General features: G+C 41.4%; 1 protein-coding gene and 1 long non-coding RNA gene across 2 annotated transcripts in view; one reads left to right on the forward strand and one right to left on the reverse strand.

The window, feature by feature from the left end:
• The first annotated feature begins 376 nt into the window (after positions 1-376).
• LOC106885905 lies at positions 377-5,733 on the forward strand. Its single transcript, XR_001411530.1, has 3 exons — positions 377-947; positions 1,899-1,979; positions 4,771-5,733. It is a non-coding gene; the product is annotated as an uncharacterized LOC106885905 (long non-coding RNA).
• Positions 5,734-5,964: 231 nt separating this feature from the next.
• The window catches only part of LOC106885907 (testis-expressed sequence 10 protein homolog), a 15,110-nt gene continuing 6,136 nt past the window's right edge, over positions 5,965-14,938 (reverse strand). The window contains exons 2-6 of the mRNA XM_014938429.1: positions 13,457-13,508; positions 10,900-10,980; positions 8,595-8,776; positions 7,402-7,612; positions 5,965-6,196 (exon numbers count right to left, since the gene is read on the reverse strand). Of these exons, the coding sequence (XP_014793915.1) occupies positions 6,083-6,196; positions 7,402-7,612; positions 8,595-8,776; positions 10,900-10,980; positions 13,457-13,508 (640 nt within the window). The 3' untranslated portion in view covers positions 5,965-6,082. The remainder of the gene's footprint in view (positions 6,197-7,401; positions 7,613-8,594; positions 8,777-10,899; positions 10,981-13,456; positions 13,509-14,938) is intronic.

Raw genomic sequence — 14,938 nt, forward strand, 5'->3', positions numbered from 1 at the left:
AAAGACCACCCCAAACCACTGCTTGTTGCTGGTGCTGTTGGCCACCCGGGCGGGAAGGACAGATCATCCACCACTGCCACTGGGAACAGGGCTGTGGCTGCCTGAGAGATCAAAGCAGCCGAGGGAAGGGTGGGTCGGGAGCCAGGGAAGGGGAGGGAGGGAAAAGCAAGAACAGGTTGGTGAAAACAAGGCGAGGGGAGCATCTGCAGAGGAGGGATGGAAAGGGGCTCGGTGCAGGTCAGCCCCTAAGAGGTAAATTTGGCTCATCTCCTGCTCTGATCAACTGAGAATACAAAGTGGTAAGGCACGCAGGAAAAACTGGTGTTATTAAGCTGTGAATATAGTACAAATGAGAAAAAAATTACTGATAATACTGTTATATCATGAATATTTATAGGTTTTGTCTTCTCCAGGTTTTCTGTGTATTATAAAGCCGTTGATAAGCTGATGTTGCTGATCAAAGTACTGTAACTTTGGATACCCGTAAGGCCACATCTTTATTAACTGCATGAAACAATGGACGCGTCCAGATTTGAACCCAGCTCTTACTTTTTCTTCTGAGCAAACATTTCTCATCCAAGTGACTTAGCACAGCAGTGGGAGTTCTGTTTTCCCAGTTACTCGTGTAATCCACCATGTGAACTGATGCGTGGAAAGCACCGAAGTTAAAACAGGTCACCTAAAACAAGTGCTCTTCTCTTTTCTGCTCTCTAGTTACCAGCTAAGACAGGAGTTGTTTCAGCTTCTCGGTGCTAAGCGGCAGTGCAAAGAAGATGAAGACAAATGGAGACAAGAGACAGCTGCCTTCTTCATTCAGGTTGCCTGGAAGAAACAGCTGAACCATAGCCCTCTGAAATCAGTTCCGTCATGTAAAAGTCTGAAATCTATAAACAAAACCAGCTCAGCCATTAAAACCAGCAAGCAGTCCATCCTTAAGCAGATATATGGTAATTTTGTCTTCACTGTACTTTAAGTACCTATGCTTTTATTTTTATAAGAGTGTATTCTTCACTTCTTACCTAATTTTTAGGCATTTCAGCTATTTATAAAAATTAGTCTGAATCTCGGGTATTCTGGGCAATTGTGTTTGTGTTTCAGGCTGACAAAAAAACCAAACAACCCTCTGTGATTTAAAACAGTTGCTGCTAAAGCTGTTTGAATGGCCACACGGCACTACTGCAGCACGGGTCCTGAGCAACCCAGCCATTCTGGTGCCAGAGCTGCTCATATATATCGATGCAGAAAGAGAACAGAGCAGTTAAACTGGGGGTAACTGGCTGTATCGATGCCCAGTGGCTAGCTGGAGCACGGTTTAATTTTTTAAAGCGGTATTTAAAACTTTTTTGGGGGTTTGAAGTTTGCTTTTTTAAAAGTATTTCCATTTGAAGAATATGGTCTTGTTCCATGTTAATAACTGGCTTGTTTGAAGATGGTTGGTCTTTACTGGAAGAGCAAGATCATCTTTTCTGCTAACAGTGCAGTGCTTTGCACTACGCCTGAACGCACGCGGTGCCAAGGAAAAGCATTGCTTTTAAACCTTTGAGTTCCTTTACAGTGTGGATCACTGCTGGAGTAAGGATGTGCTAATTAGGTGTACCTTCACGGGAGGTAAAAGTCACTTCCATCATGGCTCTGTAGTTTAGATAGCCAAAAAGGATTAAATAAACAAACACATAAAGCTAATAATTTTATTTTGCTTCTCTTTTATAGCAACTGCAAGATATATTTTAACTTCACTTAAAGTTTGGTTGAACCACAACCATCTCATGAGTTTCCTCATCATAAATGAGAATAATTTTTAGGGTAAAATAAGGCTGTAGCCTACTTAAATAGTTTACAGCTCTACATAACCCCATCTCTGTGAATTAACACAAAGCTGTTCATACTGTTTGTTACAGGACGCTCTCAGGAAGGCAAAGCCTATCAGCCAGCAAGGCCTCCTTCGAAGCTGAAGCTTTCTGATGTGCAGCTGGTCTCAGGTAGGACACCTACACTTTAACAATACTTTAATGTTTATATATGGATGGGATTGGTTTCATCTTAGGAAAAAAATATGCTCAAGAACTGGGATCTCATATCAAAACACATAACTATTCCCAAACTGTTGTGATTGCACGCTCACTCTTTCACTGCTTTTAGGCTCGTTTGAGCACTGTACTTTTATCCTTATGTTGAATTATTTATATGAAAACCTAATTTCATTGGGCTCTTACTAGGAAAGACTTTAATATAATAGACTTGTGCATTGATAAGCCAGATGACATCCACCTGTGGTTAAAACTGCTTATAGATGCTCATACTTTGGTTCAGCACAAGTCTTTGCTAGTCCTACAGAAGTAAAGGGAGTGGATTTCTACACGTGCCAAGAACTGACACGCCTGTTTGGTAGAAATAACCTGGTTTAGTACATACACAAAAACTCGAAAATCCCAAGTTACTCATCTGATCTCTGCCCTTTCTTCTAAAATGGCGTAACAGGGTCCCTGCACTGTGCACTGAGCCTCAATTGTTGCATGAAATTTTACTTGCAGTAAGTTTTGAGGTGCTAGTGAAATCATGCATTTATTTGCCGTGTAGTCATTACCAGCTCCTCCTTGGGAAAGTCCTAGTTGTGTTTTAACTGAAATTTTTTGGATGGAGCTGGTATGGGGGCAGGTAGGGTTGTCAGGACCAGGAATGTCAAGCAGGCAGATGGGGCTACTCTGTGTAGAAAAGACCAGCATCGAAGAACAGAGGTTGGAAAACTATTATCAGGGTCATTAAAAGGCTGGAACGTTTATGCATGCAGCATTGACAGGTAGCTTAAAAATGACATTAAAGTACGTGGTCATCTCTCCTGCTACTGCTTTTCCAAATGCCATTTTTAAAACCTTTTCCAAGTATGAAGCAGTTACTGGGGTATGGGAGCTGTGGCGATGGCAGCCCTTCACTGTGTGAAGATTTAGTGTCTTGGTGGCCAGTTGGTCTTCATGGTTGTGTCACAGGTAGTTCCAAAACAAGCCACAGCAGATGCTTCAGGGAGCCAGCAGTTCAGTTAATTTGCAAAGGGAAGTAAAATACATTTTCCAACTAGTTTAAGAACATTCTGAAGTCCAAAGAGAATGTGTCAGTGTGCCTACCCTTGCGTTTGTTAGCAGTTAGCAGAGTTTCTGCCTCATTAACAGACAGGCTTTTTTCTTCCCCTGTTTGAAAACTGTTTTAATGAAGAGGCCTGACCAGACAGGTGTTTGATTGCCACCTCCTCATACAGCCATGAATCGCAATTTTAAAAGAGCTTTAGCAAATAATGCTTCTTTTCGTTCAGCTTTTCGGGACAAGAGATCTCCCTGTCTCCTGAAATACAAAGGCTTTCTTTGGAGGTTCCAGTGTCCTTTGCTTTCATAACTTGGTGACGAATAGGACAGAGATAGGAACTCTGCCCAGCTCCTTTAGAACACTACCTACTTTTATTCACCTAAGAGGAGCTCGGGGAACTTTAGCCCTGACTTAAAGACAATAACGTGTTTTTCATCTGCCTGCCTTCGTGCGCGGCACCATGACGTTTGTTGGAAAAGTTCAGAGCTGTCAGTGGCTAATGCCAGAGACTCCCCTTCTGACGTAGGTGCCTGGAGTAGGTCAGGATGGGCTCTTCACACAGAGTCTTCTCCTGCAGAAGGTAGAGCTGGGAAGGTGAAGGCTGACTGGCAGCCCTGCTTTTAATGCTCAGACAGGGAAAAAGCACAGAGTGACAAATCTGTGACAGGGACCGACACCAAACTGACTTCACTTCTGGGCATAAGGAGATGAGACACTTTGGAGTGGGGGCAGAAGGAACTGAAAGGAAACGTACAAATAAGGAAAGGGGGCAGAGGAGGACAGGCAGGAAAGGAGTGTGAGATGGAATGTACAGACATCGGACCCATGCTCAAAAATATTCTGGAAAACAGGGCCTTTATAATTGTTATAACTAAAACCCATTTAGAACCTGAAAGTTGTTCCTTTTAAAATACCTATTTTTTAATTAAATAATGCCTCTGTCAATTCAGTAGCTACTATTTCAAGATGCTCTCTGCAGCCAGCCAGATAAAACTTTCTTTTTTTGTTTCACTGTGGACATTAAAGTGTGCTTGTAAGTTGTAAAGGAGGTTTTGCAGTTCTTGGCATTAGAAAGACGTCCTGGAGACGTGCTGGGCTCACACCCTCAATGAAATATTCAGATTTGCCATTGGGACGACCCTGGCTAGAATGGGATAAAGCACTGAAGTGTTGCATTCAGTCTCTACAAAACCGGGAAGCACATTTATTACTTATAGCACATTGCAGTAAATAAAAGCAGGTTCAAAGCTGAAGAGAGCACTCAGCTGCCCTGCTTTGAGGACATTCACGTTTGCTTTCTAATAATTCAGAGCGTGCTCGCTTTAGCCCTGGCCTGGCTTTCCCCACCTTCTAGAAATGACCCAGTTCCCAGGGCTGCTAAATATTGCTCCAAGCAACTTCTTGCTGCAAAATCAGCCAAGAAATCAGCCTGGAAACCTCCCTTTGTTTATGAAGGTAAATCTCAAGTTATGCTCTGTAATTACAAGCTCATTAAACATAGGGAGCAGCATTCTGTGCAAGCTGTGCCCCTGCCACAGAAACCCAGCTCTATCACAGGTAATTAACACTGAGATGTCAGGAAAGAGGCCTGTTCTTTTCCTGGTAGATTCGTTGTTCAGGAAATTCAGAATGCAGCACAGATTAAACTTTTTATCCACGGGCGTTACTCATCAAAACCATTTTGTTCTTTTACAGTAAACAACCTACAGTGTGTTAATTTGCTGGAGAACATGGGAAAATCCAAGCAATTTTCATACAACATGAGACCAACCACTGCTGCAAAATCAAAAAATCCAAGACTCAAGCACTAAACAAAACCAACTGTTTGGAATTGAAAAAGCACCTTCCAGTACAACTGTTATCTCGCGTAACATATGAGTCTTCCACAACATATTAAACTTGAAGACATTTTCCATTTTGTATTATCTCAGCATTACAGGCCAAGCAGGCTTCTAAGGAGTCGGACTCATTTTATTTTGTGTACAAATTAGTTTTTAAATGCAACTGTTAATTTATTCACTGACAGGATGAAATCTGAATTGCATTTGGAAACAGCAAATGAAGCAGGAAGCCCAGCACTACGACAGAGTTGCGGGGGCTCCCCAACATTTTCTGTTGTCAAATGCAGGAATTTTGAACGTGTTCAAATGCAGTTTCAAAGCGAAGGAGCACGGAACTGCACAAAAGATGCAACAGTTGGGAAGGGCTGCTCTTCCATTCCACCTCAAATTTATTAAACGTATTTCAAAAGCTATAAAGGAACAGAAGAGCAGCCTTCCTGCTCCTCTTCTGTACTAAAGAAACAATTGTTTCTTAGTTGTAGCTATGAGCTTGGAAGGAAAAGTGGGGATGTTGACCAAAATTACTCAGTAATAAAAAAATAAAAAGCATAAATAGCTTTTCACAGCCAATGGAAACGGTCAGGGGGGTGTTTTCTACCCTTTAAGTTTATTAAGGATTTTTTCCATATTAATAGCTATTTTTATATGTGCGCAAAAAGAGTTTCTACAGAAAGCAAGAAAAGATGGGACCGATTCTAAAAGAAAACTTGATCTTATAATAGCTTTGGAGCTGCCAGTGTACAGTACTTACCTTGCACAAAGTATTTAAAAATATAAATTCAGCAAAAATAAAGTAATGTTACTTACTTGTAAAGTATATTGTTTTCTATTTTTTCTTTGAGTTGGTATTATATAATTCTAATTTTTTAATTAATATGATGCTTCAGAATAATAGATGAAGTCAATGAGAGTCCATATCTCTGTAAGCACTTAAGGCTTCAAGGAGGCTGGATTTTCTTTACCGCTCCCCCCAGCAGCCACCACATCTACTAAACTGGTTCCCAGTAACGTCGACTCCCTTGGTAAGAAAGGCAATCGAGGTCTGCAGTTCTTTGTAAAATTTTTATTCTGTTTCACTTACAAAAAATTGACAAGCTTTGTTCCAACATCTCCCATTCAAAACTAAATAGAAGTAAATGCTTTACAATAAATGCAGTCTGACCTCTTTAATACACGGCGTTGATGGGGCCAGGCCCCTGGGGGTGAGAGGCAAGGTAGATGTTGAAACAGTAATGGAGGTCCGTCAGCCACTGCTCCTGAACTTCACCGCTCTTCAGTGTCTAGAAAGAAGGGGAAAAAAATGGTTAAACTCACTTTCCCCACGAGCACTCGCAAGGCTTCACTCTGTTTTTACAGTTAATCAGGTCGCTGGTAGAGGTACAAGATGCCCTTGTTCATCTCCACACACTGACTTTATTCTTCTCATTTATACATTTCAACCCGGTACCTCTGTGAAAGCTGAAATAATAAAGTGTTAGTAGTTGGGACACTAAGTCACTGCTACAGCATGAAGTGTGTGAATTACACCAGATGTGATTTCTTTACTCTTGATTAGAGTGCCTTGCCTACTTTCCGATTCTGCAATTTATAGTCAATTAAAATGCAAATGAGCAAGCATGGTTCTACTAAAGCAGGAGAGCTCAATACCCCAGTCTGCAGGAGAACTGCTACCAACAGCCCAACACGGCCCACAGTCCAGTCATTCTCTCTCCTCAGCCTTCCGAAGTGATTACAGAAAACAAACAACAACAAGCACAACCCACCCCCACAGAACATCACAAAAACTGGCTGAGGCATTTTCAACACCAAAGGAACCCAACCCCCTCAGTCTCGTTAGAGAAGCTGCGCCACACTCTCTGACACCTGCTGTCACCACCCTGGGGTGATGTTTCGATGACAGACCCGTTAAGACAGGACTAGTGGATAGGTGTGGCTGGCACAGTCAAACCTGTGGCACACACTAGTTTTGAACACTGAGAGTGTGTAAGAGCTTTGTCAAAGGCAGCTTCAGATTTTTTTTCTGAAGAAAGAAACAACTTAAGAATCTCAAGATCACGGGAACGTAGGCATGTGAATAGAAGGGCTGGGCTTTCCAATATTTGAAAGAGAGTATTTTGCACTGTATGTATTTAAGAGAGTTTGAGTTAATCACATCTTTGTACGCCTGTTTATCAGAGCAGGGCTGTACAGAAGAGACTGTTACTGTTTGTTACTTTAGGACAGCTCTCCCTCAGACAGACCCTGTAGGCAATCCCCATCCAGGGCCTTTTGTTAGGAAGCCAACTGCTGCCCAGGGCCACTGGACTGGGTGCAGAACTCTCACCTGTGCAGTGACCATGGGAGCTCGGACAAATAGCAGCCTGGAATTCCAAGACAAATGAAAGACAATCATATCTTATATTTCGCTAAAAATCTGCTGTGTCTGCAATAATTTTTAAACCTTGCATATACCCTTGTGATCTGCGAGAGACAAGAAGTTTCATACCATGATGTCCTTGATAATCTGTTGCACCAGGAATTCATTGGTGATCATATGGCTCCTGAGCTGCCCATGCTGCATGAGCAAGCGAAGCAACTGAGCGACAACGGGTAGTTCCTCCCGACAGATCCTGCTGACTTGCAGGCTCTGCAGCATCAGCCTCAGCAGCCGCGGCAGGAGCGCTAACGCAGAGATACACGATGCCCACAGCACGTCCCTGAGAGCAAAGAGACAACAAACACTGAAATGATCCGGGACGCGCACTTCTAGTGTGCTTCTGCCAGCCAGCCTCCAGCTGCACAGGGAAACGTGCCTCTCTGAATGCAGTCATGCCAACTGCCTTCACCAGGATTACTGCCCAAGCAGAAAATCTGTACCAGAAAATGCTAAACTTGCAAATATTCTAAAATTAGGTACAGCACTAGGAAAAATTAAGGTCCTGCCCTGGAGCTACAAATGTTGCTGAAGCTCTTCCACAGTGAAATTTCTGCCTGATGCAGCCAGGGAGAGGGTTTTGTTTCAGTCCCTGCTCAGGTACAACTGAATCTTCATTTAAGACTCATAAGAAATCAAACAATGGAATCGGCTTTTGTGATACGCAAGTCATTAAATACAGTCAGTAAAGGAGGACTCTGGCTTTAAAAACACATCTTAAATTTTAAGTAAGCTTTGAACAACTTTCATGTATATGGAACAGTTAAAGGAAAAAATCTGAAGTTCAATCTATTTAAAGGCATTTCTGTTACACAGGTAAATAAACTTATTTAAATCTGTATCTGTGGCTTTTGGTTTTTTAAATTCAAATGGATTTGCAGTCTATAAAATGATGCCTGAGAAGTTTTGTTAAAGCTGAAATCTCAAGTCAGTTAAGAGTACAAGCTTATAAAGCCAAATCCCTTGCATGTTGCTTTTCAATGTATCTAATGAAACTAAAGGCTAAAGCTAAAGATTAAGGTATAAATATCCACCTTTCTAAAGTCAGGATGGTTCTGCCATCTAACTGGAACAATTTGAGATGAAACCTTCTTCAGTTACTGTTTTAAATAATTCCAGCTAACTTTGCAGCTGTTTTGAACTAAGCAAATGACAGCAAAACAAATCGGGGGGATGCGGCGGGGGGAATCCTTTCATTTTACCTCTCTAAATACTTGTGGGTGCAAAGGCAGAGACAATGGGCAGGGTAAGGAAAGCAGCGGTACCTTTTCTGTACATGTTCTGCGTCCTCTTTGTCTAAGGTCAGCAGAAAGTAGAGAAGACTGTAACAGCAGGAGGCTAAGAACTTGTGCAGGGTTTCACTTAGGATGCAGGCTTGATCCAAGAGCTTATTTATGGCACATAGAACAGATCCAGCTGTGCTATCGGGGATTACCACCAATCCAACCTGTATTACAACAGAAAACCCAAGTTCATCACTTCATACACAAGGCTTTTTTTGCCGATATAGAAATACACCTAGAACTGAATGAATCTCTTTCCTATCATGACATACATTACTTTGTTTCTCTCCAGATTCTACACACCACTGCATTTTTTCAAATCTGCATTTTCCTCAGGAGTTGCCACCCATACACCAACACAGGTTAAACCGGCGTCTTCATTCCAACCCCCTCGAAATAAACACTCATCTCAAATGTATTTTACAAAAAACCAAACAACTGCTGCTGTGAGCCTTGCTCTGAAAGATGGTAGAGGAGCAATCCATCTTCTGCAGAGAACAGGTCTTCCCTTTTAAGCCTACATCATGGGACAGAGCAGCCCTTCGTGCGTTGCATCGGCAGCGAGCAGTCACTGGGGTAGAAGGAAACTCAGATTTTCTCTCCAGAAAGAAAAGCTTCTACTGGATGCCTTAGAAATCTGACTGGCTCAACAGGAACAAGTGCATTATGGGCTGAGTTAAATTAAACCTAATTAAACATATGGTGGGCCCACAGCTGGGGTGATCCTATTCTGTTGTTAAAATGAGAACATCATCTAAAGTAAACATTTTATAGGCATGATAAATAATACAGAAAAAAATCTTTTTTGGGGGTAGAAGCAGTGAATTAGAAACCAGTTTAAATTTTAAAGTACTACTGAGTAACTATCCTAGACTTTTGTGCTCTAAGACTGTAAAAAAAATTCATGCATTGCTAATGTGGCACCATTTACCTTATTATAAAACTCACTTAAGGAGGTTTAGAGCAGCCTAATTTGCTCACCTGTAAGTACCTTGTTTTAAGCTGACAGAGGCGGTTGGTTCACTCACCAAGGTCAGCTGTTTGCTTTAGAAATGTTTAGAAAAGATCGATAAAGTACAAGCTACAGAAATGTGGAATGTATTTCACTGGTACAGTTCCTCATGAGAGGTAAGAGATAAAGAGCAATGATAGGTTCAAACTTCTAAATATTTCCAATTTAAGACAGCAGGTGTTATTTCCAGGCCACAAGTACAGATCACTGTCCCCAGTCAAGCCTGTACCAGGCAGCTGCAGAGGCACAAGGATGGTGTTCCTGCGTGACAGAAGATGGACTGCAACTGCCACCAAAACCCTGCTGAACGCTACAGGACATTGAGGCACTAATTAATGAAATCTAATATTGATGTTCCTGGCCAACCACAAAAAGGAAATAATGGCAGTGAGCTCAATGGATGTCTGCACAGAAAGAAGCCTCCTTGAAGATCAAATGAGCCAGCACTGCTGCTGAAACAGGCTGGTCAGCCAGTCTGGAAGGTGATGCCAACACGGACATTTCAATGTATACAAATCCAGCAGATGAGATCGCTCACAGAAGTTATAGGACATTGCCCACGTGGTGCCTTTCTCCCCTGTTAGCTGTCATCAGCTAGTTAGAGCACTTGGGCAGCAGCCTCATCAACTATAAAAATGCACTTAACTGCTCTCAAAAGGACAGTGTAGTAGAATGAGTAAGCTGATTTATAAGTTCTGATTTAAGTCAACATCCAGCCCCAAAAATTCAGAGTACAGCTATAGGTAAGCCACTCCCTGTGGAAGCTTTGGTCTAGTAATTTTTCAGTAGGGCTCATACAGGGAACTGCAGATACTTGCTAGATCACAAAACCATCTTGAGAGGACAGAGAGGTCCTCCCTCTTGGCCACCAGCATCACAGGTAACTGCAAATTCTGTCCTTTACAGTTCTGTTATCCAGTTCTGGCTTTGCCATCCCCATCGGGATGAGAAGACAGACTGTAAAACTCATCTAAAGCTGCGAGTGGCTCTTTCAAAAGCAAACCAAACCCAAACCAAGCAGCCTGTCCTTTACAGCTGTCCTGGCTTAAAATGAGCGGAACTATTCACACATCAGAGCTAAAAAATCCCTTTAAGTTTCGATGCCAACAGTTATTAGATATTTTTTAAAACTCCTCTAATCTTGTTGAAAACTTCTGCAAATGCTGAAATTACATATGAAATATGTATATATGGAATTAGTGGATTAGAGGGTCAATGAGACTGTTAGGACATTTCTCACAAGGAAGTTAACCTAGGATACAAAATAGTACTTACCAGATATTTACAGATGCCAGTCTGGAGAATGTCAAAACACTGACTTTGGGACGGTATGGTGGACAAGCTGTGACAGATCATCTGTTTGAATAAAACAGAAGTTATATTTAAGTACTCTTGCTGCACCCAGCAGTCATTCACTCTGTAATCATACTTTGTTGACAGACCTAAATACAAAGTACCTGTTGGGGAGACATAGGCAGCTTTGTCTCCAAGTATTGATTCTTTACAGTGTATGAGTAACTTTGTCAACAGAAATTGTTAAGTGTTTAAAGAGATGACAGCCTACACCATCAGGCTTTTTAGTAGTGGCTTTCTTCATTTTATCTATGTGATAGAAGTAGAAGGCAAAAAATACTCTATCCAGCTACAGCACCACACTGAGCCTCCACCTGCCTTTCCTCAGAGCTGAAGAATTTCAGAAAACAACTCCACAAATAACTTTATCAAAGCATCAAACAGAGGAATCACAGTGAAATGGAACAGAAAAAATAATGTAACAAAAATCTATTTCCAACTTATTTTCCTCTACGCTGCCAGAAACGTCATGCTCAAAGATGATACCAAATGTAACACTACAAAGGGAAATCTTGTTTTCTGAACTGCCAAAAACTTTCTGGTGCTTATAAACAGGCATTAGCAAACTGTATTAGCTGCCCAGAGGCATGACAGAAAGAGGTTTAAAAAAAATATAATTTAGTGAACTGAAGACTCAGATCTTAATTTTTTAGTAAAAAAAAAACCCAAAAAACACAAACCATATGGGTGAGAACGGCCAGGTTGTGGAGGGGAAAAAAAGAAAAAAAAAGAATTGGCCAAGACCCCATGAAATGCTGTATGGCTCCTGGACAGGATAAAGAAACCAGCTCTAGCAGATCTGCTAGTGAGCTGTCCTAGAATCCTTGGCAGATGGCTTTCTCTGTTCCTCTTTACCCTCCCATCTATTGCAATAATCCGCAAACTAGTCAGAGAGCTGGGATGACCTCCCTCTGTTTACATTCGTTGCTTCTCCCACCAGTGTCAACTGAAGCCTCCAGAAAGCAGCAGGCACAGCCTGAGTGTGCTATTAGACTATTCACAATTGTGAATGTCCTGCTAAGGACAAGGAACATGGAAGAACCAACACATGAGGAATGGAATCTTCTGTTTGCACTCGGGGGAATCAGAAAGAGAACAAGATCAGATATTTAAGGGAAAGAAGAATTTAAGTCCCTGAGTTTTGCAAGTATCTCCACTAAACAAAACCCACTCCTCTCAGCTGCCTTGCTGAATGAAGAGAGTGCTAAAGAAAACTTTCACAGAATGATCTGACTTGAGGGATTAAATTCTGTGACAGAGAGTCCTGGTTTTGAGACTTAAACCGAATCAGGTCAGGTCAAGACACCTAAACAAGAGATAATGACAAAACAAAAAACACCACCCATGTTGTATCAAAAATAAGAGTCCACAACATTTCCAGCTGAAGAGAGACCAGCAGTAGTTTCATCAGAAATGGCCAAACACTACCGTTTGTGGGGACATAAAAGTGTGCTCAGCTTTTTTCAAAATTACATGCCACACCTGCTCTTAGCTCTGCTCAAGCTGGCCACATTCAGGACATCCTTAACACATCTGCTTGACGGAACATAATACTGATCAGACTGTCAGGACATTGCTCATGTTAATCAATATTACAGGTGTAACCGTGCAAGTATTTTGTTTGACTAGTAGAACTACTTAAAAGACAATTTTATAGATACTTTTGCACTAAATAGCCTTATTTTTGATAGTATACATTTATTTAATAACGTAATAATATTATTAAAAAACTGTGTACTCCATCCTAAATAAGGCAGTGCTTCCGAACACTGCAATCTGAAAGTGATAAAATATTAAGCACTTTGGAATATTCCCAAGAAGTGCACTCAAAACATCTGCACTGTCAAGGAATAAAGTCAAGCTGAGACAGAGGTTACTACTGGAGATTGTCACATCAAGTACAAATTCTGATGCCAATCTGACCTCGTATTTTAATGAGTAACACTTACACAAAAGGTAAGGCTACATTGATGAAATCCGCCGTCTGACAGCTCAAAGCTGAGAACCCCTGCCCAGCCAGGAGGGTTGCACTGAGCTATAGGAGAGATCGCACGGGTTTGATGAGTAACAGCTACAGAAAAAACACAGTGAAACACAAGTGGCGGGTCGTGCTCTTGGAGACTAATAAAAACGTCTGCATGCAACTAGGAGTTTTTAACAGGAATGAGGAGAAAATTCTGTGCATAACAACTGACTACAAGGTGGCTGTCATACTACCATGAAACAGGCAAATATCAGTTTAGGATGGAAAAATAAAGATAATCACAACAGAAGCATTAAGACTGAGTACTGACTGACTGTTTAATACTACTCCTTAAGACCTTATTTAGACTATTTCTATGCAAAATAGGAGTCACTCACTTTCAAGAAAGCTAAATTCAAACTGAAGGGGCACAGAAAAATTGCACAAAGACTAGAGATCCCGCCTTACGTGTGTCAATGGAAAGAAGTTCACCTGCCCAGACTGGCAACACTATACCTGAGAAGGGATATTATTGTCACTTATAAATACAACAAAGAGGTGAAAACGACTGCAGGAAGAGAAATATAACCAAACAGCAACAAAAAGTAAAGATGGTCATAGCTGGCTAGGAACACAGATGAGATGGAAATTAGGAAGAATGTTCATGAAAGGGGAAACGCAAGAGACATTTGTTGCTCATAAGACACAGCACAGAAGTTCACAAGTGGGCTATGCCATATGCTTGTGAGCACGTGACATTAGACACAGTATGCCAGAGAGATCCCTTCTAATTCAATACATGCCTCATGAGGTCCACCCAGCAAACCAAGGTTTCATTATTAATAAAACCACTATTAATATTTCACCCTTTGGAATACGCCCTCAGAACAGGCCTGCCAGTCCTCTGAGGTTCTCCCTGAGATGACAAGTTGTAAGAGCTTTTCCGAACAGGTACAATTCACCAACACTCAAGACTCTTCCAGAATTGGCAAGCAAAAGGGGCATCACGCCACTGAAGGGCAGCACACTTGTTTGGAAGAGTTGTTGTAAAGTGCACTGGCAAGTTCGTTTTTCAACCTTAAAGGTCTTTCTGACCCCCAAAATAGCACCACCATTCCCTACAAGCAGTTCTATTGTCCTACGATGAAGTGGGAGTGGCAATCCTTTTCAATTCCATAAATTAAATCCTGCTTGAAATGGCTTTCATAACAAATGCATGTTCTAAAAAGTGAAACTGAAACGTTATTAGACACGAAAATGAAAAGCAAAGAAAACTTAATTATCACATGAAAATTAGTATTTTTCCTGACAATTTCTTTTCCTTAGGCAAGGGTTTGCATGATGTTTAATTTCCATAATAAAATGTCACAGCTGATTCATTATTTTTCATTTGATTAGCATTTATCACATTTTTGGCGCATTCACAGATTGGTTTTGGACCAAAGCCAGAGTAGTTTTGTTTCAGAGTATTACTGAAGTGAATGGACAGAGAACAAGCATTTCTGATCATAGGGAGGGTTTAGATCTTTCTGAGATAAGTACTTTATAGCTGGTTTGGTTTAGAGGTTGGGTTTCTGGGGTTTGTGGGTTTTTAAAATTTTATTTGAATGGCCACTTGAATAAATATGGGGATATCTGTTAGCATTATGCAGCAAATACTACAGGCTCCATAATCCACTGGCAGATTTTCCAAACCAAGCCTTATTGATCAAATGAGTCCTACTACCTGTCACACTCACAAGCCACACGAGTAGAGCAGCAGGTTCCCTACTAGTGCTTCTGAAAATCGTTACTACTCAGGCCTCCCTGCCTGCCCTACTGAAGATTATACTCCAACAGCAGCCAGCTAAAATGAGAAAAACACACACACAAAGAAACAGACAGACAGACGGACTGGGTAGGCAGCCCAGGAGCACTCCCCGGGCTTTTTTGGAGATCCTGACACCATGGAGTATTTTCCTCTGCTCTTCAACTGGATGAGTTAAAAGCATTTTTGCT

The sequence above is a fragment of the Calidris pugnax genome, unplaced genomic scaffold (genome assembly GCF_001431845.1).
Source record: "Calidris pugnax isolate Ruff unplaced genomic scaffold, ASM143184v1 scaffold13, whole genome shotgun sequence".
NCBI classification, from domain to species: Eukaryota; Metazoa; Chordata; class Aves; order Charadriiformes; family Scolopacidae; genus Calidris; species Calidris pugnax.